The sequence below is a fragment of the Diospyros lotus genome, chromosome 5 (genome assembly GCF_014633365.1).
Source record: "Diospyros lotus cultivar Yz01 chromosome 5, ASM1463336v1, whole genome shotgun sequence".
NCBI classification, from domain to species: Eukaryota; Viridiplantae; Streptophyta; class Magnoliopsida; order Ericales; family Ebenaceae; genus Diospyros; species Diospyros lotus.
The window spans coordinates 15,664,874-15,688,946 of NC_068342.1; the positions used below are offsets into that span (position 1 = coordinate 15,664,874).

The 24,073-nt window shown below is 37.7% G+C and overlaps 2 protein-coding genes and 1 non-coding gene across 12 annotated transcripts in view; 1 reads left to right on the top strand and 2 right to left on the bottom strand.

The window, feature by feature from the left end:
* The first annotated feature begins 9,240 nt into the window (after window positions 1–9,240).
* LOC127801016 (UPF0187 protein At3g61320, chloroplastic-like) lies at window positions 9,241–12,284 on the top strand. Its single transcript, XM_052335778.1, has 4 exons — window positions 9,241–10,009; window positions 10,858–11,025; window positions 11,139–11,345; window positions 11,760–12,284. The coding sequence occupies exons 1-4, from the start codon at window positions 9,359–9,361 to the stop codon at window positions 11,937–11,939; spliced, it is 1,206 nt and encodes a 401-aa protein (XP_052191738.1). The 5' UTR covers window positions 9,241–9,358; the 3' UTR covers window positions 11,940–12,284.
* Window positions 12,285–12,478: 194 nt separating this feature from the next.
* Window positions 12,479–12,552, bottom strand: TRNAV-CAC (transfer RNA valine (anticodon CAC)). The gene has a single exon. It is a non-coding gene; the product is annotated as a tRNA-Val (tRNA).
* A 7,272-nt stretch (window positions 12,553–19,824) lies between these two features.
* The window catches only part of LOC127801064 (acyl-CoA hydrolase 2), a 69,320-nt gene continuing 65,071 nt past the window's right edge, over window positions 19,825–24,073 (bottom strand). For 7 of the 10 annotated variants that reach the window (XM_052335879.1, XM_052335878.1, XM_052335880.1 and 4 more), the window contains 2 exons: window positions 21,485–21,981; window positions 19,825–20,521 (listed from right to left, as the gene is read on the bottom strand). In XM_052335879.1, coding sequence (XP_052191839.1) covers window positions 19,918–20,521; window positions 21,485–21,981 — 1,101 coding nt within the window. In that variant the 3' untranslated portion in view covers window positions 19,825–19,917. Of the gene's footprint in view, window positions 20,532–21,484; window positions 23,905–24,073 lie in introns of those variants that run through there. The other 3 variants (XM_052335888.1, XM_052335882.1, XM_052335887.1) reach the window with 3 other exon arrangements.

Here is a 24,073-nt window from a genome sequence, read left to right on the forward strand (position 1 = left end):
TGACATTAATTATCTTACAAGGGGCAGATAAGTAATTCAGCCTTATCTGGAAAGAGCAAGATAAATTTATCTGAGGGAGGAGGTCGGATAAATTTATCTTAAAAGGGGGAGATAAGAGGTCACGCGAGGCCTTTTCCGAAAATGGTCAGATAAGGTTAACAAATACGTTGGAAATACCAAACATTCGGAATGCTTTCCATATCTAACATTTTCTCTCTTTTATCTTGGTTAACAAACACCCCCTAAGTATTTTTCACAACATATGTAAACATATTTTTCATTTTATTTTTGTGAGAAAGCAATCAAACAACATTAAATGTATGAAAAAAAAGCTAAAACAGTTGAAATTGTGTACTTTCGTCAATCTTTGTAACGGTTATAGTTTTAGATTTTAGTACATAAATACTCGAGTGAAAAATAAGGTTACTCGATTGGATTAGCACATACTCAAGTGGAATTTAGAGATAGTTGATTTAACACAAACTTTCTTGACTACACAAATTACTAGTTTGAATACAGGGACCCACTTTCTATTCAAGCAAATTCACGTGACTAAGTCTTATAGATACTCGATTGCATAATAACAATACTCGAATATGAAACATTACACAATCAATTAGCATATCACGCTTTAGATGAAGATACTTGATTGACCATTCTTGGTATTCAATTGACTCATGTTATTATTCGAGTCTTAAATACCTAATAGTTAATTTGAAAAATGAGATACAAAGAAATGTTCTCTGTTTTTCATAAAGTATTCGACTATGTTATAAGTTTACTTGACTAAGAAGCAAGATACTTGATTGAGTATAAACCTTAATCGATTACTTTCAAAGTCTAGAGACTTAACACATTGCAGCCGGTCCTATACTCGATTGCTAGATCATTTTAATCGATTGAAGATTCAAGCAGAGAGTCTTGATATTTTAACTTACTTTCTCAATTAATTGGATAATATGTTTACTCGATTGATACCTTAATTAATCGAATACATTTTAAATCACTTGATTTAAGATTGATAGAGAGATATTTGAGTAAAACATGCATACACTCGATTAATCCTTATGATATTTGAGAGATACTCAATTGCAGTAAGTCCAAACACTTGTCTACTTGATTGCTAATATATGGATACTCAAGTGATGGTTTGAAATTGGTTTAAGTCTAACTTTCGCATTACATTCACTTGATTACTAGAAACCTTTACTCGAGTGGAATACATACGCGACTTAACATGTGAGGCTTCACTCGGATATTGATTTGATATTAAATAAAGTTTTGCTCTATTATTTTATCATCTACGTCATCATCAAAACATGTCAAAATATTAACTCAACAAATAGCAACAAAAAATTCCTAAAGACTATGCTAAAGATAAGACACGTGCAGCAACAAACTTAACAAATGTTAGATACTCAAAATAAAAAATAAACTCATTCAATGATCCCTCCCTTAAACTAAAAGTTTACTAGTAGTCAGTTTAATAACAACAATTTAATTTAGTGTAAAAACACCGAGCAATTTCCTTAGCTTTTGAAATATTAATAACTTGAGGGGTTTGGTAAAAATGTCAGCTATTTGATCTTCACTCCTGTAATACATGAGATTAATGTGACTCCTTCCTTCTTGAGGTTCCTTAAGAAATGAAATTTCACATCTATGTGCTTGCTCCTATTATGTAGAACAAGATTTTTGAAAGTTTGATCATTGAATTGTTATCATAGTAGATGGAAGTAGGTATGACTTGTTTGAAATGAAGCTCCTCAAGAATTCTCCATAGCTAGATTGCTTGACAAGCACATGCTGTTGCAGCTACAAATTCAGTTTTCGTGGTTGAAAAAGTTACTATTGATTACTTTTTTGATGACCATGAAACTGTTGTTCTCCCCATCATAAAGACATAACCAGATGTTTTCTTTTTGTCATCTACATCTCTAGTTTAGTCACAATTTGTGAAACTAACCAAATCTAATTCATGACCATTCTTATAAAATAGTCCACACTTGATAGTCTTCTTTAAGTATCTAATAATTATTTTCGTAGCGAAGAGATTCATCTCCTCTAGACACTCCATGAATCTACCAATGAGACTAACAACATGCATGATATCTGGCCTTGTTGCACTTAAGTACATTAAACTTCCAACAATTTAGTTGTAAAAAGTGTTGTCAATCTTTTTACCTTTAGGGTCTTTAACAAGCTTTATGTCTGTTTCAGTAGGTGATTTGACAAAATTGCAATCCTTCATATGAAACTTGTCAAAATTTCTTGCGTATGCTTCTTCTGAGAAATAAAGATGCTAGCGGTAGATTGAATAACTTCTATGCCAATATAATAATGCATTATATATAATCAAACATTTTAAACTTAGACATCATGGACTTCTTAAATTTATCAAACATAACCTTATCATTTCCAGTGTAGATTAAATCATCCACATATAAGTAGGCAATGAGCATTTTCCCATCATCTTTTAATTTGATTAAAAGTGTATGTTCATAAGGGCATTTTTGAAAACATCCAATCTTTACATAACCAGAAGGTTGATCAATAAATAGTTGCTTTTGCAAGTCACCATGTAAGAAGGTTGACTTAGCGTCAAGTTGATAAATAGGCTATGAATTCTTTGCTGTCAAACCGATCACCAATCTAATTGAGTCATGCCTTGCAAACAAAGCAAATACCTCTTTGTAATTGATGCCAAACTCTTGTTTGTAGCCCTTGTTGGAATACATGTATGACAATGTAGATAAATTTAAATTTTTTTTGCATATCAAATATACGCAGTAGAATACATAAATACACACACCATACATAACTTAAATATTTAAATAACACGTTTTTTCATCATATGAAATATAATAAATCACATATCTATAGCTTGATGTTAGGTGGGGGTGTAGAAACTGTTTCTACATTGAGGCCGAATCCTCCTCATTGCGTGGAGGGCATAGTTTACCTAGCAAGTAAGCTACCCGGTACCACGTCGAGGTCCTTGTCTCGTGTTAGTTTGAGGATGTTGATTCACCAGCACCTGTGTGTCTCCATGGACAATCCAAAATTTTCCCGCACTTAACAATTACGCTGCTTCCAGAGACCATTGTTTGCACTGCTGTCATTTTTCATAGATGCTAAAGCTAAAGTAGAAGAAGACAAAGAGCAAGCCAAGCTAACATCACCCTTTGCAATTCCTCTCAAAGTCAGCCTTCAATTGCCACCATCCCTTCCAATTTTGCGCCACATGTAAGGCACTAACTATGGCTGAGACAACATTGGGAGTCGACTAGCAACTTCAGAGAGTCGACTGATAACCTTAGGGAGTCAACTCCCACAACAATCAACTGTCTAAATGAAGCAATTGACTCTAAATGTTATTTCAAATACGAAACTGCAATCGACTAATTAACTTTTAACAAACTGAGTCATTAACACTTAATGACACATTCAAAAACCATCATTAACTATTAATGATATCCAAGATATAACAAGTGCATAATGCCAATACCGGATGCCACACTATATGGTGTGTGACTTTCTAAGTTCACTACCTACTAGCAATCATATAATGCCAAAACCCTTTTGACGTTGGCCAAAATATATTGACTTATCACGAGAATCTTTCTATGTTCTGATGATATTTTGAAAGGTCATGGAAAAGGCCTAGCAATGGTTCAACACAATATAATAGGCAATGAAGTCAAACTTCAAGTGAGGCCATTATAGTTGACGATTAATGTGTAATACAATCATTCTGTCAGTTATCATCTTGATCGAGTGAGAGTTATGGTATGATAAACTCACAAACTCAGTAATTATTTGTTCAATCTTATCAGCATGACTAGATGACACATTAGGAAACACTTTCCTGATTAATCATATTGCTTTAGCCAAGGACTTTCTCGTCATACTAACAGTAGACCACATAAGATGTTCACATCACCAAAATGAGAGTGACAGATCCTATATCCTTGAACACTTGCCTCCATGCACTAGTAATACAGAACCACATAGATGAACGTCCCTACCTCGCAATTGGATGGTTCGGCATTATAAAATTCCTCACATTGATACACAAGATAACCGTGTCAGTTCAAGTCTAAGGATCAGTTACAAATCACAACTTGATGATAAGATCATTATCCACAATGCTATGTGATCAGTTATCGGTAGTCACATTCAGTGCGTTGTTCCCAACAACCACCCACGAGTTTGCTAGAGACATCCCTATGTCATATGGTATGTGACTCATTACCCTTAATCATTAGTATCTCATACTAATCAAGGTAGTAAATATCGTGCCAATCTATACTTGACTAATCAGAGTCCTTATCCAATTAATCAAAGAACTAAGAATATTTAAGAAATACCATCACTAGAAAGTCTCGTCATATATTCTTAACAAGTTTAAGAATAAGACTCTCAAGTAGGAAATCTAGGGATTCATTCATATAACAAAAGTAGAGATTAATGAATGATGATAAACTTGCATTTTTATTAAAGATATATAAAGATACATTATATGTATTATTAATATACATGTCAGACGTCATCTAAATATTGCATTAGGGTACATCACTAACGGCCTTTAACAACTAAATGCACTTTGTATTTATCAATTTCACCATTCTCTCTCAATTTAGTTTTGTACACAGAGTTCACAGTAATGGTCTTCTTCATGTTTGGAAGTTTAGTTATCTGCCAATATTATTTCTTTCAATGGTTGTAATTTCATCATCCATTGTTTTCCTCCATTTTGATTGTTTGGGTACTTCTTCAAAGATTACAGGATCACAATCAGAAAACAAGGCAAAATATGTACGTGGATCCTCCAATCGGTCAATTCCTGTTACCTTATAGTCAAACATCTATCCAAACTTTTTTTTTACTCATTGTGACCTTTGTTTTATTGTAGCTAGAGGTGAGTTTTGAACTACATCATCAAACTCATCTTGAGCAATAGCTGGTTATTGCAAATTTTATGGCTCTTGTACAACATTTTCTCTATCAAAATATGTAGGAATGTGTTGTCTATCTCCATCTTTATTCTACTCCTAGATTCTTTCTTCATCACACACGACATCTCGGCTAATGACTATCTTCTTGGTACTAGGATTATACAACTTGTAAATTTTGGACTAGTCATTAATGCCAAGAAAGATACATTTTTCTCCTTTGTCATCTAACATTTTCTTTTTCCCATTTAATATGACATAAGCAATACACCTGAAAATTCTAAAGTGGCTTACATCCAGCCTCTTTCCATTCCATGCTTTTTTTGGTGTCATGTTTTGAACTTCTAGAGTTAGGCTTCTATTTAGAATGTGCATGCTCCAATTGACAACTTTAGGAAAAAAATTCTTTGGAACTTTGCTCTTCATCAAGAGACTTCTCACCATGTTCAATATTATTTAGTTCTTTCTTTCACATACACCATTTTGTTGTGGATTGTAGGCTGTTATTAGTTGTCATTTGATGACATGCTATTCACAAAAAAATTCAACTTCATGAGTTATATTCCCCTTTACTATTTGTACGTAGCATTTGTATTGGACTTTCTGCTTCTTTCTCAACCATTAATTTATAGCTTTTGAAAGCTATTGGAGCTTTAGACTTTTCTTGTAACAAGTACACCTAGGTTTTCCAACTAAAATTATCAATGAAAATAATAATATATTGTTCATGGGAGACAAGATTAATTGGTTCATCAATGTTGGAGTGTACAATCTCTAAGAACTTTATTGCTCTTTATGTTTTTCCCTTTGGAAATGGATCTCAATGTTGTTTGCTAATAACACATTCTTCACAAACATTTGAGGGACTTGTAAAACTTGGAAGACCAAGTATCATGTTCTTTTGATGAAGTGTCCTCAAACCACCAAAATTTAGATAACCATAGTGAAAATGTCATAGCCAAGTCTCATCTTTTAGCTTTGCTGAGAAACATGATGGAGTGGAGTTCTGAAGATGAAAAGAAAACATTCGATTTGTTATCATGTTAACTCGGGGAATTAATGTAACACCCCGCTTTTCTCTTACCGGGGCATGTCACTATGCTGGGGCCCAAATTATACATAAATTATTTTTTTCTTTCTTTCTCGATGCATAACTTAACCTTAAGTATCGAATTCCAAACAAAACTCCCAGCAAATCATTAAAAATGCAGAAGCGATAATCAAAACCTGATATGGTACATAATAAAATCACTTTATTTATAACATAAGAATCCGTACCATAGTTAACATCATATCCTCAATATTGAGATACATAATTACATGGAGATTCCATAATGTTCTAACAAGGCTAATCATCGATAAAGTATCAGCTAAAATATATCCCAGTCAGCTTGCTGAATCCATCGACCACGCCATCACGTGTCGTTTCATCTCAACCTGTTCATTGCCTAAGTTGTAAGTCTAAACTGGAACGTGGAATGTTCCAGGGGCATAACCCATTAGAAGATGAAACTTCTAGTGAGGGTCCAAAACATATATACTAATACATGATACAATAACATGAACAACATTTGCCCTTAGTGTAACTTCCCTGGCCAGCAAGCCTGGCTAGGAATCCTAAGCAAATCCCGAACCTCTGTAGGATAAGCCTAACGTTATTCCCTCAACGTCCTTGGGGAATTACGGCTACACTCTGGGGGCGACATTCCATTCCTATGCACAAATATCAATGTGACAATAATATCGTGTCATGCAATTATCACGACTTTCCATGGAATATGACAAAATGAATCATATATTTCGTAAATATTATGCATATATAAGCAATCATATCTTTCATAAATATCATGCATAATAAACAATCATTTCATGTAGGATAGGAAAACTCACATTTGCCTTAAAGACCAAGATACCTCGAAAAGCGCTCACCGCCTCGATATACGTGTCCGACCTTGATTCCCGTGCCAACTCTCAAAAGTTGCACCAATCATATCATCTCGATTACCTCAAACATGAAAATGATATTCTATTACTAAATATCTCAATATTCCATTTATTTCATTTTTTCCTTCATTTTCCTTCTAAAAATCCCAATAATTACATCGGGACCATTTTCTCAAATCTATCTTCACAACAATTCATAATATGCTATGAACATCAAAGAAAAAATACTGAACTTACCCGGATGTTGCGTTTTCACGCAAAATGAGGCCCTTTGGTACGAAAACCGAGATATCAGGAATCCCAAATCCTAATCTTTTTGCACACACTTCCATAAAATATTTTTCTTTATTTTCTAGGAATTTTTCCAAATTTTTAGGCCCTTGCACGTGCCCCCATGTGCTGGCGCGTGGCTCAGCGCGTGAAGGCCACGCACCGGCCTTCTTTTCCAACGCCGGCCATGCCGGCGATGTTGGTTTCTTCTACCAGATTCTTCCTCTCCTTGAATCGATCACCATGGGTTATCTTGATGCCCCAAAGGACCACCGGAGGGGGTCCAACCGGAGGCTTAAAGCCTCGGCCGAAACCACCGCTTCCCATCTCCGGCGAGCCACAAATAGCCACCAAACCACCATGAAAATGCCTCATTTTCTCCAGAAATTCTCTACCTCTCGTAGGCTTCAAAAGCCCCTTAAAATGGACGACCAATTCATTCGATTTCACGACCAATTTGAAGCTCAAAGTTATGAAATTTTCGGCCTCCTTCTACGCCTATTTATAGGCATTTTCAAACCTTCAAACACCCTTGGCTGCCTTACCCATCACCTTAGGAGGCTAAACCTCCCCTAGATCGACCTTCAAGCAGCCTCAACCAACCACCATCATTACTTGCAGGCTTTGATAAAAATGACCCCATTTTTCGGCCAATTTTTCTTGAAATCCAATCTCCCCTGTGGCCGTTATTGGCCACGCCTTCATCAAAAGTCATACCTGAGCAGCCCTCGTGCCATCCCTGTGGCCGAAATCAGCCATGGCCGACCGGCCATGTGCTGGTCAGTCTCCCATTGCTAGTTTTTTTTCACATTTTTGCACTTTAGCCCCTTAAAGTTTGGGCTATCTCATTTTGGCCCATTTCACTAAACCCCTCAACTTTCCTTAATTGCAATTAGAACCCTTAAGTCCTAAAATATCATTTTGACTTTCGAAGATTTCAAAACAACCTTGTTTCGGCCTCTAACTAGCAATTTCCAAAAATTGCACTTAGGTCCGAATATTTGTTTTGGCCCTAAACCCATTCATTTCTTCTTGAAATCACTGAAGAGTTGTTCCTTATTAAAAATCGAAGTCTCCTCAAGCTTCCGTTGACTTTCGAGAAATCGTCTATAATAATTCGGTATTGTAGCCTAATTGGCAGTTATATTTTTGCTATACCGAAAACTGTTCCAGATCTTATTTTTTTCTATGCTATAAATCATATCTTGGGGTGCTTGTTAATACCATATCATTTTCTTTTGGCATCTCGGTTTCAGGGCACTCCCGGTAGTCGATTTGGTCAATTTTTCGAACTATCCAGATACTAATTTTCTCTGAAATCCTATTTCTCTAATAAATTGCTTATTTTTAATTAATCCAAATCTCTTGGGCATTACAATTAAAGGCCAATTTGACATCTTGGATTTTGCATATTCTATTTTTGATAAAGATCTCGTAATCTTTTTCTTGCACTTGACCAATACTTAGCAAATTGGTATTTAGTTATGGAACAAACAAAACATTATAAATAATTTCATAAGTGTTTTCTTTGGTGTTGATTTTTACCTAACATTTGCCCATGACATAAACTTTAAAATTGTTGCTAAACGTCACCCTGTTGTGAAATGATTAATTCAAATTTAAAAACACTAACTTATCATTGTTGATTTATCATAGCCAAAATCTAAATACCATAAGCGTGAATTACACCCGCGTTACAAGCATGTGAAAGAGACTTGAGGTCATAAAAAAATGATTGAAGCAAGGGATATGTCAAAATTTTACTTGAGAGACTAAAAATTACATTTTTTTAATAATTCAAAGACATTTTTTATGTTAAATTAATACAATATATAACAAATAATAACAATAGTTAGTAACGTTGTAAGATATACTGAAAAAATGAAACATATTTGTGCATTTTTAAGGTCTGAGGGAGAGCTTCAAAAACAAATGGATAAATAAAAAAAATGGAGGATATATATGTGTAAAAAGCTCATTCACACAAGTAACCGCTCCTAACTAACTGGCCGGCCAGCCAACCACTTCCCCCCACCCGAACCCGAACCCGAACCCAAACCCAAAACAAAAACACTATTTCGCTCTCTCACTCACTCTCTGTAACCAAAGCATGTCCCTTCTCTTCCATTTCCTTTTTGTTTCTCAATCTTCTTCCCCCTTTCCCCAAACCCTAACCCTAGTCCTAACCAATGACAAAACCCAGAACCCAACTCAAACCCTCCACCTGTTTCTCCCCTTCCCAATTCCACCCATCTCTTTCCCCCAAGCCCCGCAATCTCTCCCTCAAGATACTCTGCTCCCACTCCTCCCAATCCCCTCACCCTCCAAACCTAACCCTAATCTCCATTCTCCGCGCAATTCCCGATTGGGCCGACGGCATCAAGGAGAGGGGCATGAAGAAGAGCAAGTCCCTTTACAACCATGACAATTGGGTGCAGCACCGCAGTTCTTTAAGGCACATCCGGCATCTCCTCTCCAGCCTCTCCTCCCGGGTCATTCTCTCCCTCGTCCCGCCGGTGATCACCTTCACTTCGGTGGCGGCGCTCATCGCCGCTTACAATTCAGCGGTTTCAGTGGGCTGGTTGCCGGAGTTTTTCCCTCTCCTTCGGGCTTCGTCCTTGCCGTACCAGTTGACGGCGCCGGCGTTGGCGCTGCTGCTGGTGTTCAGGACGGAAGCGTCGTATTCGAGGTTCGAGGAAGGAAAGAAGGCCTGGACTAAGGTAATTTCGGGGAGTAATGATTTTGCGCGCCAAGTTATTGCTACAGTGGAGAGCCCGAGTGATGCCTCCCTCAAGAAGGCAATTCTGCAGTATATTGTGGCATTTCCGGTTGCTCTCAAGGTTTGTGAATTGGTTTCCCGTAGTTGATTTTATCTGTTGAAAATTGTGACTTCTCGCCCCCAGGGTGGTAGCCTGGTGGTGATGCTTGCATTTGTATGCCCAGGAGGTCACTTGTTCAACTCCTGTGAGCGACTTTACTCCACCATAGTGTGCCTGGTGAGCCACTCACTGTGTTTAAGTGGGGTTTAAGAGAGAAAGGGCTTTATGACGCTGTTATTGAAGAAACCCAGTAAGGGTATTGAAGAAACCCAGTGGGAGTGTTGGCTTGTCGCTTTGCGGACAGCCCTATCAGGCCCTAATCTCATGGGTGGAGAGAGGGCTGGAGAACGCTGCTTCTACACACGTGTATCTCAATTTAGCAAAAAGAATAGTACCTATCCTTTCTTAACTTTGTTTTTAGTATTCCTTCAAAGCCAAAGGAGCAGGCATTTTTCTACTTATATATTAAATGTTTGAGATTTGGAAGATTACTTTCATTACACTGGTGAGTGAAATACTTGAGAGAAGACTATTATGCGGTGACATGTTTTACCTTGGACTCTGAAATGCTATGGAACACAAATTTCAAGAGTAGTCAAGTTGATTGTCAGATTTTGAATTTCTAGTAGGCTTTTCTTTTTTCTTTCTTCACGCTTACCCTTTTGGAAGGAATTTTGATACTACATAAATGTAAGTGTGCCAATACATGCCCATCAGTGGTTCTTTCAAGAGCCATATGTCTTTTTAGTGTAAAAACTTATCATTTAGAGTGGCCATGATAAGAGAAAATGAGATTTGCATTTCACAGAGGATAATGTTTCCCGCTTATTGTTTGCCAATTAATGCTATATACAAACATTTGAATGCAGTGCCATTTGATTCATGGCTCGAATATTGCGCGTGACCTTCAAAATTTGCTTGAAGTTGATGATCTAGCAGTAGTTCTTCGTTCAGTACATCGCCCTCACTGCATTATTGAGTTCATCTCCCAAGGTCTTCAGTTGCTAAATTTGGAGGAGTCTAAGCGAAACCTGCTGGTAATTGCATTCTTAGATACATCTACAGTGAAATCTTGTTGATATTTCTACAGTGACCTAAAGGGTTCCACGTCTTTTCTTCTGCTTCATTTAATTGCAATATCATTTTGCAGGAGTCAAAAATCTCGTGTTTCTATGAAGGTATTGGTGTTTGTGAACAGCTCGTGGGCATACCAATCCCCCTCTCTTACACTCGCTTGACCTCCAGGTTTCTGGTCCTTTGGCATCTTACTCTTCCCATTATACTTTGGGATGACTGCAACTGGATTGTGGTTCCTGCCACATTCGTTAGCGCTGCTTCACTGTTCTGCATTGAAGAAGTACCTCTCTCTCTCTCTCTCTCTCTATCTGAGCACACACATTTATTCAAATCGGAACCATCCAAGTTCTTTTAGCTTTCTACGTTTAATCTCCAAATTCTACTGTCATAGCACATGGAAATAGTTTTCAGTTGAATCACGTTTCACAATTACAATTATAATTCTGACATATTACGTGCATATTTTGGCATCAATGCAAAGATGTCCATATATCTAACCTTTTTTCTAATGAGTGATTATGTTCATTGCTAATAGTTCAAATTATAATGTTCTGCAAAAGAAAAAAAAAAAAAAAAAGAAGAAAAAGTCTCATGCTCTCGAGTAAAGTAGTCATCTTGCAAATGCAGTAACCTGTAAAGCAACCTCCAGTTAGTCAAAATACTGAGCCTGTGATTCGATAACCAATCTTTGCAGGTGGGTGTTCTCATTGAGGAGCCCTTTCCAATGCTAGCCCTTGACGAGCTGTGTAAGCTGGTTCAGACCAACGTACAAGAAGCAATCGCCTCCCAGAAACTGATTCAAGCTCAACTTAATGCGAAAAGAAAGAGCCATTCGAACGAGCGACACTCCTCAAATGGTTGGCCAAGTTCTTAGCTAGGCGGAGATGAAACTGGATCGGCATTTAGAGATGTTCACAAATTAATTCCATCTTGTATAATATATTATGTCTCGCCTGGCTTCAAAGGGCTTCACGATCGGCTCCATGTTCGACAAATTCTAGAACAGTGGCAGTCAGTAGCGTAAAAGATGAAATGGGTTACTACATAGTCGTCAGAGGGGATATGGGGATTCCATTCATCTCACCTGTCTGTATATATGTTAAAAACAGAGTTTGACTTAAAGAAAAATGCAGCGTTACATACTGCTTGCTGCTCTTTATATGGATTTTGAATTATGAAATTTCCCAGTGTTGGTGTTGGATTGGTTGAAAGTTGCAGATTTTTGTTCATCTTCATCATGTGTGCGTGTGTGTGTATATATATATATATATGGTTGTTGAAAATGAGAGATTATAATAATGTGAGAGAGAAATCACCAGACAGAGGAGAGTATGTTATTCTCCAAAGTCAATCCATTCTAATTCCGAGCAAAAAGCATGATAATAATAATTATTAAAAAAAAATAGGGAATGTTGTCTGAGCCCGGGTTCGAACCGGGGACCTCTAGTGTGTGAGACTAGCGTGATAACCAACTACACCACCCAGACGGTTTTGGTTACAATTTCACATAATTTTATAAAATCCCACCTCTCTCTCTCTCTCTCTCTCACACACACACACACACAAGAAGTTAGAGAGTTCGATGTCAAGCAAATTGTACCCTTGCTTCTTCTGAAAAAACCCTTCTCCCATTTTTAGATTAACTCCCTTCCATTAATTTGGCATGGTGATAGTGAAATTTGTTTAATAGGGTTATCAATTCATTCTCTTCATGGTTTTGTCTACATGGCCTTTTAGTTCCCTATATGTGAAGCAGATTTTTGGAACTTTCTTCAACAATCAAATTCTCTTAGATTGGATCTGGATTTCTTGTTTGGAATTTGAAATTCTAAGGCCATTTTTGGTTATATAACTTTCGGAAGCATTTCACATTCTGTGCATTTTTACTAGTCTTTTTGGTCAGGTTAATTTTGCAATTTGGTACATATGTTTGCTGTAGCTATATGACAATTCACATTCATTTCAATATATCAGTGTATTGGGCGTGTGCCTCTTGTGTAGATGAAATATGGCATTACTGATGGCACGAAAAATATTTTTGTTGAACTTTTGCCTGAATTAGAACTTTACAATTATAGCCATACACCAGTTAAATAGCACTTCACAAAGATGAACATATTTTGCCAGGCCTAGTTAAATGGTGACAGTTCTGTTGTTTTCTTTTTTTTTTGCTTTGTAATGATTTATAGAAAGAAAAGAAACTGCATCTAATAAACGAAAGAGAACTACAATGATAATCCTAGTTCACAAGAAAAGTGTGTGGGGGGAGCAGGGAGAGACCTCCCTATCATCCTCACAAAGAGGATGATGACCACACCTACTAACCAGTCAAAATTTAACTCGAGAAGCTCTCTTGACAACAAACCCACCCCCCCACACGCACACACACAAACAAAACACATGCCCACCCAACAAGATGAAGTTCAAACTCATTCCTAATACCAACACAAAAGAGGAAATCCATGGGGAGCTTATTGAGATAAGTTAGTGAATGAATGTTGACCAATCATGTGCTACTTTTCTCACTTCAATGGCGGGGTCTGATTGTGAGACAAGATCCCAATTTGTGATAGCAACATAATGTTGCTTAATGCTTTTTATTTTTTTGGTTTCATGGGAGCTGATGATATTGTGACTTGTGGTTTGTTTTCTTCTCCGAAGTATTACACTACGAAGTATGGGCAGTTTCATTTTATTTTTGTTGAACGTGTGCATCAGTAGCTGTAGGATTGCTGATATAGATGCTCTTTGACCAAGTTTTTAGGAGATTTGTTTCTCATTTTCTGTTATCTACTGGCTGTTAACGTTAGTAGCTAAAGTTTAGGAAGTTTGTTGCCTTTATTTCTGGATTTTAGTTGCAAACTCATGTATTTAAGCAGAGCATAATTCAATAAAATTAGATTGCTCCAGATTTTACAACAAATTGGTATCAGAGCCGTCATATCTTGAGGGACCTTGTGAGTGTAAAAATGCAATCTGAGACATCCTTTATGGCTGCAGCACCTCCTGTGTTCGACGGAGAAAACTATCAAATGTGGGCAGTGAGGATGGAAGCCTACTTGGAAGCCAATGATCTTTGGGAAACAGTGGAAGAGGACTATGAAGTTCCACCTTTACTAGAGAATCCAACGATGGCACAGATCAGAAATCACAAAGAGAAGAAGCAGAAGAAATCCAAGGGAAAAGCCTGCCTTTTTACAGCAGTTTCATCAACTATCTTTACTAGGATTATGACTCTCAAGTCAGCAAAGGCAATTTGGGATTTTCTCAAGAAAGAGTACGAGGGAAATGAGAAGATCAAAGGGATGCAAATGCTGAACCTAATTAGAGAGTTTGAGATGCAAAGAATGAAAGACTCAGAAACTGTGAAAGAGTATTCTGATAAGCTTCTTTGCATAGCAAATAAGGTAAGGATACTTGGTGGTGAGTTTCTTGACTCTAGAATAGTTCAAAAGATTCTGGTTACTCTTCCAGAACGTTTTGAATCAACAATTTCTGCTTTGGAGAACTCAAAGGATTTGTCCAGCATCTCTTTGGCAGAATTGTTGAATGCTCTTCAGGCACAAGAGCAGAGAAGACTTATGAGGCAAGAAGGAGCTGTTGAAGGGGCTTTACAGGCCAAATTACATACCAAGGGCAAGAAGAAGCAGGGAAAGAAAGGAAGTGTTGATCAGCCTTGCAATTCAATCACACCTGGGGGAGCAGACAAATCAAATTATCCTCCATGCCAGCATTGTGGAAAAAAAGGTCATTCTCCTTTTAAGTGTTGGAGGAGACCTGATGTGAAGTGCCATAAGTGCCAGCAATTAGGTCATATTGCTAAGATATGCAAGAACAAAACTCAACAGCAGCAGGCAGGTGCACAAGTAGCAGATCAACAAGAGCAAGAGCAGGAACAATTGTTTGTAGCTACTTGTTTTTCCACTGCCAGTTCTGAAGAAAGTTGGTTGGTGGACAGTGGTTGTACTAATCACATGACAAATGATGAGGAGCTATTTCAGGAACTAAGCAAGTCAACTACCAGTAAAGTCAGAATCGGAAATGGTGAACTCATTACTGTTAAAGGGAAGGGAACTATAGCCATTGAAAGTTGCACAGGTACAAAATTAATTTCTGATGTTTTGTATGTACCTGATATTGATCAAAACTTGCTAAGTGTGGGACAATTAGTTGAGAAGGGATTTAAAGTCATCTTTGAAAATAAGTAATGTTTGATCAAGGATGCCAATGACAAGGAAGTTTTCAGAATCAAAATGAGAGGTAAAAGTTTCTCACTTGATCCAATGAAGGAGGAACAAGTAGCTTATCCAGTAACTGTAAACAATACAGAGATCTGGCACAAGAGGTTAGGTCATTTTCATCATACAGCAATCTTGTCTATGCAAAGGAAGCAGTTGGTTCAGGGATTGCCTCATCTTGAAGCTGATGTGCCAAATTGCAAGGTTTGTCAGTTGGGCAAGCAAACAAGATTATCCTTCTCACAGTCAATTTGGAGGGCAACTGAGAAGCTGAAACTCATCCACACTGATCTGGCTGGACCTCAGAGAACTCCTTCACTTAAAGGGAGTAAATATTACATAGTTTTCATTGATGACTTCACTCGAATGTGTTGGATTTATTTTCTCAGGTTTAAGTCAGAAGTTGCAGGAGTTTTTTTTAAATTCAAGCAATGGATTGAGAACCAAAGTGGTTGCAAGATTCAAGTTCTAAGGTCTGACAATGGAAAAGAATATACTTCAGAACAATTTAACTTGTTTTGTGATGAAGCAGGCATTGAGCATCAACTCACTGCACCATACACTCCACAGCAAAATGGAGTGAGTGAGAGGAAGAATTGAACAATTGTGGAAATGGTCCGGTGCATGCTCTATAAGAAAGGACTGCCTAAGGAGTATTGGGCAGAGGCTGCAAACACTGCAGTATTTCTGCTAAACAGACTTCCCACCAAAGCTGTAAATGGGAAGACTCCTTTTGAGGCCTGGTATGGTTACAAGCCCTCTTTGCAAAATTTTAAAGTGTTTGGATGCTTGTGCTTTACTCATGTGCCACAGATTAAAAGAGACAAGCTAGATAAGAAAGCTGAGCCTGGCATCTTTGTGGGATATAGCTTAATATCCAAGGCTTACAGAGTTTTCCAACCTCACACGAGGAAAATTCTGATAAGCAGGGATGTGCACTTTATGGAGAATGAGCAATGGAGCTGGAAAGATGCAGAAAAGAAACTGATTGCTGATCCTTTACAAAATCAGGATGAGTTAGTTGATCATCCTCCTATAAGAGGAACTAGATTGCTCTCTGATATTTATCAGAGATGCAACGTTGCAATTCTTGAACCTGCAGGGTATTGGGAAGTTGAAAAGGATCACAAATGGAGGGCTGCAATGCAGGAGGAGCTCTCCATGATTGAAAAAAATCAAACCTGGAAACTTGTTGAAAGGCCTGAACACCGAAAGGTGATTGGAGTCAAGTGGGTGTTTAGAACAAAGCTAAACGCAGATGGCTCAATTAACAAGCACAAAGCAAGGCTAGTGGTAAAAGGGTATGCTCAAGTTTCTGGTGTGGATTTTTTTGATACATTTGCTCCTGTTGCAAGGCTAGACACAATCAGGTTGTTGTTAGCCATTGCAGCACAAAAGGGATGGACAATCTACCAACTTGATGTGAAATCAGCATTTCTAAATGGATTTCTAGAGGAAGAAATCTATGTAGATCAACCTGAAGGTTTTGCTGTGAAAGGACATGAGAACAAGGTTTATCTATTGAAGAAGGCTTTGTATGGTTTAAAACAGGCCCCAAGAGCTTGGTACAGCAGGATTGATGAGCATCTATTGGACTTAGGCTTTGTTAAAAGTCTTAGTGAGTCAACTTTGTATATCAAAGGTGATCAAGCTAATTTTATCGTGATCTCTTTATATGTTGATGATCTCCTAGTTACAGGTAACAATACTGAACTTGTACAGCATTTTAAAGAAGACATGATGCAAGTCTTTGAGATGACTGACCTGGGAGAAATGACTTACTTCCTTGGAATGGAGATTAAGCAGGAAAAGAATGAAATTTTCATCTGTCAAAGGAAGTATGCAAAAGAGATCCTAAAGAAATTCAACATGGAAAATTGTAAAAGCATGAGTACTCCAATGTGTCAAAAGGAGAAGTTGTGTAAGGATGATGGAGCTGAACAAGCAGATGAAACTCTTTACAGAAGTTTAATTGGCTGCTTAATGTATCTCACAGCAACAAGACCAGATATCTTGTATGCTGTAAGTGTACTATCAAGGTTCTTGAATTGTGCAAGTGAAAGTCATTTTAAAGCAACAAAAAGGGTTCTAAGGTATGTCAAGGGGACCTTAAGTTATGGTATCAAGTTCAGTACATGTCAGAGTTTCAAGCTGCAAGGTTACTCGGATAGTGATTGGGCAGGGTCTTTAGATGACATGAAAAGTACCACAGGCTACTGTTTCAGCTTTGGATCAGGTGTATTCTCTTGGTGTTCAAAAAAACAAGAAATTGTTGCACAATCAACAGCTGAAGCAGAGTTTATAGCAGCCACAGCAGCTGTTAATCAGGCCTTATGGCTAAAAAAAATTCTAATTGATTTGCACTTGGAGCAAGGGATGAAAACAGAGGTGATGGTGGACAACCAGGCAGCCATAGCCATCTCTAACAATCCAGTTTTTCATGGAAAAACAAAGCATTTCAGTATAAAATTGTTCTTTCTCAGAGATGTTCAAAAGGATGGTACAATGTGTTTGAAGTATTGCAAGACTGAAAACCAGCTAGCAGATATCTTTACTAAAGCTCTTTCTAGAAGCAGGTTTGAGTTTTTAAGAGAGAAACTTGGAATCTTCACCCACTGATGCAAGGAGGAGTGTTGAACGTGTGCATCAGTAGCTGTAGGATTGCTGATATAGATGCTCTTTGACCAAGTTTTTAGGAGATTTGTTTCTCATTTTCTGTTATCTACTGGCTGTTAACGTTAGTAGCTAAAGTTTAGGAAGTTTGTTGCCGTTATTTCTGGATTTTAGTTGCAAACTCATGTATTTAAGCAGAGCATAATTCAATAAAATTAGATTGCTCCAGATTTTACAACAATTTTGCACCTCCAGTTCTTTTCGGAGATAAATCATGATTCTGATGCATGATTTAGAGCAGGCAGTGTCCTGTAAAATATATCTACAATAACTTCTCCAATTCCTTTCTAAACTTGCTGACCCACATTTATCTAAAGGTGGATATCTTATGTCTGTTTTGATCAGTTCTGTGGTGATTTTGACCCACTGAAGATTTTGGGGAATATTAAGAGAAGTTTTCTGGACCTTTCTTTCTTTTGTTTCCTTTCTTTCATTTTTTCGCCTTTTTAATTTTAACCAGGTCATCAAAATGGAGCAACACAACATCTGTGCCCCTCATTTCAGTACTTCTCTTTATAGGGCATCCTTAGCATACAAGTTCCCTATCGTTTTTGGTTCTTTGTTTGCAGCTTTTTTATCCTTACTTTTCTCCAAAGAGGCTATTTTTGCAACAGTATCTGTGACCTTCTAGTCATAAAGGAGCTACCTTTACCATGAAATCCAAGGCTCACCCTCAGCACTTTTTTTTTTATTTTAATAAAGGTATTTTAATTTTATTACACATGGATAACTGAAAACATCAATTTCTAAAATAGTCAACACATGACCGAATCTATTTTTTTTTTCACGTATCTAGCTATGGAAAAAAAAAAAAAAATACTTGCTCATTTGTCTACATTATAAGTGCATGTATTTTATATACATGGTAAAAGTTTATTACCAATTATTTTCTCAAACTTGTGATATGCCTGTATTTTAACAATGGACATATACAGTGTCTGAAGAGGTCACTGTTTAAAAACAAGTAAAACAGGGCAACATGTCAGTACCAGTATTGAGACTGGGGCACAACACTTGAATAGAAGTATTTTATGCCTCTTACATGGAACTGCTATTATATGTGCTGATGAGTTGATCATTGAGTTTGACATGGAGGTGGTTACGAATTGCATGATGGAACAACAATAGTTTCAGAACGGAGAACTTTTGTTGCCACTATAGGAAGTTCTTTGATGTTCTGTATTATAGTACCAAATGCAAAATTTTGACCATCCTAGCTCCTGTTTGAAGCAAGAAATAATGACAAGAGGAAGATGATGGAAATGATGTCTTTTGTTCATTTCCCCCAATGGTAATAAGCTGATATAGTAGATGAATTCACAGTTGCTTGAAAGACATGTTTTTGTGGTTTCTTATGTTGTGAGGGACTGAAAATATAGATGTCTTGCACATAAAGCCAGGAGGACCCATTGAATCCGGTCAAAGGTGGTTAGACAGAAGGTATCTACTAATATCTCTGCTATATCTGACCCTTTGAAAGAGGATGAAAAAATGTATTTCCAGAATTGACAATCTACAATCATGGAATGAATTCATCCATCCAGCTTTGAAACGGCGAAGGGCTAGCTGCTCCAGCATCTGTCAGGTTTGCAGGACTTTTTGTATCCATTACTTGGGAGAAAGTATTATTCAATGTTTCATGAATCTATCTATCCAGGGACTGGATCATTTGGAGATTAGGGTTTCAAAGGTTGATGATAAATATCAGTGATAAAAGTTATTTGATGAAGTATCAGTCCTTGCTTTTAAGTTTTGTGCCTTACTGGGTTATACGCCCCAATTATAAACACACAAAAATGGAAACAGATCCAGATTCCATGAACATCAAAAAAACGGAAACAATGCAAACTGAAAATCATAAAATACTCCATTTAAGTATAAACAACACAGTTAAGAGATGCAATAAACAGCTTTTGGAAGTCTTAAATCTCCAAAAGGGATTCAGATTGCCATGCATTTACAGCTAATTACATCATCATCAGAAGTTGATTTGGTTACAGAAGAGCTCAGCATTACCCCTCCCACATTCCCTACGTTGCTGACGTTCAACACCACGGTGCTAAGCCCCTTCCCTATGACATATATACTTTTGTCAATGGCGACAAGCCGGCAGGGAGGCCTTGTAAGTAGGGGCGACAGTCTTCCAACAGCTACCCACTCCTTTGTATCCTCTTGCCACATCATCAACCTGGTTCCAGAACTCTGATCCAAAACATAAAGGACCCCGTCTACTACAACAGCTGGACCGCGCCAACCAGACACCAAATTGGCATCTGCATGCTGCCATGTGCAGCTCGATGGTTCATAAACAACTGCATGGACATGAGATGATCCAGCAGAAGAACCACTTCTGATATAGATTTTGCCCCCTAAAACAATAGAATCTTCAATATCAGGGATAATATTGGGATCTGACAAAGATCTCCAACTGTTTATGCACGGATCATATGTATCCCAAGAATGTGGATCGTTCGAGTTCGAGTTTGACCCTAAGCCACCAATTGCATAAATTTTCCCACCCAAGACTTCAGAAGCAAAATAGCACCTGCATGCATCTTCAATGTCAAATGAGTTAATGAACTCCAAATCACTATTAGCATACACAAAATATAAGCGGTAATCCAATTAGTAATTTGATCTTCAACAAGGATCTTTGGAGTACTGCACAAGTAAAGAGCAACTGACAAATGCTCAGTAAAGCGTTGCAAGGATACACTCTCATCTCTTTTAGTCGGTGTAATAATTGAGCCAAAACCCATATATCCAAGGACTAGGCTTATGGTTTGCCAACGAGAAGAATCTTTAATCACTGACACTCTCAATAACCCAGGGGGTGAGTTTCAAGAATAAGGGATAGAGAAAGAAAACGGTCATCATAGTAGACCACTTGCCTGATATAGTGATGACACCTATTTACTTTAGTTCCACATAAAAAGAGTTAAAAAAGGCCAAAATAATCTCCCTGTTCAACAGAAACTCATAAGAGAGTTGTTTCAAAACGTTGAATCCATGAACTGATAATCCTAAAATGAGTTAAATAGATCCTTTTATAATTTATAATTTATAATTTGTTTATTAGACTAGTCAAGCATAGGAATAATTATTACTAGAGGGTGGACTGTCTACTGTAGTAGTTTTTGTTTTTTAAGAAAATTTCAAATAAAGATGAGCCCCGGTTCAAGTAAATGGCACGGTTGCTCTTGCTCTATTGTGGCTAAGAGATTATAGGTTTAAGTCTGGAAACGAATTGTCTTTTTTTCAATCAAAATATATAAAGGGTATTTTGGGAAATCAAAAAACCTGACAGGGCTTTCGAACACCAAATTTGGTGTCTGCTCATGTAATAAAATAGATATATGATGTTCTCAGGATTGATGAGTTGCAACCAGAAGGAGGTGCTATTGAGCAAGTGGATAAACCAACTTTAAGAAGCACTAGAAACAGTCCATTATGCATATATATATATATATATTTATATCAGCACAATAGTACAATGAGATAGAATTACCTTGGCGTTGACAAGGGAGCAGCTTTATTCCAAGCATTTGTTGCAGCATCATAGCAATAGACTTCATTAGTAGCATCTTCAACCCAACCACAGCCACCCAACAGGTAAACTTTCTTTCCCAACACCTCAAAGCCCATGCCTTTTCTTTTCAAGCTGCAAGGTGGAACTTGAATCTGCTTCCAGCACCTTCTTGGCGCTTGGGGGTCTAGCACATAGCAGCAAAGCTGCTCAAACTTGTCTCTACAGAAGGCATATATCCAAGTCTCATCTAGATTGTGCTTTTGGCGATAAGAATGCCACTCTTCACTGCACACCAACCCTCTCCATCTCGTTGACACACATTTCAGTGACGCATGATACTTACGAGGAACCCTTGCCAAACAGAAAATAGCAATGTCATCTGGTAGCCCACATATAAGAGCTGTTTGAGCTGGTTCTATATGACCAGAATGCTCTACTCCGCTTTCCATGGGGTCCATATGTTGCTGATTGAACCCCTACAAGTTGAAGAAATCTATAATTTAAATGTTCATAAAAGTCCAATGAAATCCCAAAAATTGTTGCTACTGCTCACATTAAATATTACACCAACATAAATACAAATTAAGCTTCCTTGATGTTGCACCAAGAAGTCAATCAAAGCCCATTTTGGCAGCCCAACCAAATGGAGGTCAAATTGATACTAATCAAAGCAACCCAATGATATCTGCAGTTTTTCATAGATTGGAACAAAATCCTAAAGTAACCGTAATCAATTTCCTCATTTCAAGAACATAAACACCTCAAATTTTACAGAGGCCACGCTGCAACCATTTCGGAAAAAGTGAATCTGACAATTTCTTCACCAGAATTCCATTCTTTCTTCACACTTCTCTCAGATCCATCAAGAAATCGACTAAAATTTTCTTACCACGTCGATGAATCAACAGACCACGAATTCCCAAAATAAATGGTAGCAACAATTGGAGAGAATTAAATCGAGAAAATGGGCAAAAATTGAAACCCAATTCAAATACATGAAGGATCATAACAGATCCCGAGATTCATACGGCAGTATCGACCAAATTTCGGACAAATTTGTAATTAATGTATCTATGTAAACACTGACCGTGAGATAAGAGGAAATTGGAACGGATGAAGGAACTCCGAGGGCTTCTATGGATGCTTGTGGAGCAGATTTGCATAAGAAGATGTTTGCCGGGGGTACGAAACGTAATTCTGTAAAGTTGGGGAACGGGCTTGATAATGTCACCGAGATGGAACAGATTCTTCTGCGATACCTAATTGTTGAACTTGCCCAAAAAGGATCCGTAATTGTTGTGGGCTTGTGGTACTGTGTTGGGCCCAGGAAGATGATTTACAATGGGCTATAATTAATTTTATATGGGCCTGTTAGGGCCCATCTCAATTTGGGACAGACCGGATCCTTCTAGACTTATGAATCGAGGTCACAAAATCATGAATATATTTCAAACATGAATCTAAGGTTAACCATATTTCGGAAGTGCCATATTATTTGGTTTAGTAGAGATGTTCAAGATCGTCCAAATCGTGCTCCAGGTTGGGTCTCAACCTCGTGGAGGCCCAACCCATGGCCCAATTGGACCAGGGTTGAGGTTGAGAGGAAAATTTGGGCCGGTTCAAGTTTTTTCCTTTCATTTTTTGACTTAAGGACCCATAGTGTAGTCAAGCGTAGGGCTCAACATTTGGAACCAGGCCCAACCCAACTGGAATAGGCCCCAAGCTCAAGGTTGGGCCGATTTTAGATTTTAAATTTTAAAATTTTCACTAATTTGGACTTTTCTTCAAATGAAATTCACGGGTTTAACTTGTAAATTCTGGACAACACAAATAAGTGACAACCACCGCAACACCACGAGATGAAGGTGATGGCAGTAGTCCAGCAGAGATTAAAAAGTGAAATAAGCTACATGAAGACAGATACATGGTGCAACCACTAACTAAAAGTTAACAAGATCGTGTCAATTTCATATGGCACTTGAATACACTAGGAGGAGACTAACATAAAACTAGCTTCACCAAGCTTAACCATGGGTGTGGTGAGGCGAAGGACTAGGCAGGCCTCCTCACTTGACACCCAGATTTGTTCTTTTGGCTAGAGAGAGAGAGAGAGAGAGAGTTGTAGCGTGATACATGATTATAAATTTCCATTAGTATGAATGACTACTGATATTAGTCTTTTGTTGCCTTTCCAATGAAGTTGCATGGATCATGCAATACAAATGCATATGACAAAACAAAGCGAATCTAGAATATTCTGGATGGAATGAGAAGTTACGCCGGACTTGGTACAAGAAATATAAGATCAAACGTCAAAGCTTTGACGGCACAGCAGAGGCAGTAGGAGGGGGGTTCTTTGCCTTCCTGAGTAAGCCCTCTTGGGTCAATGATACAACAAGCTGCCCCCCAATCAACAAAAAGCATAGCATAATATTAAAAACTCAGCACCACAAACAAGACAAGAGCAACTCAATTAATAAGGAAGAAAACATGTATGATTGGTAGTGATCATAATGTACGTATTGGCATATTAATTCATCTACAAGTTGTGATATATATATATATATA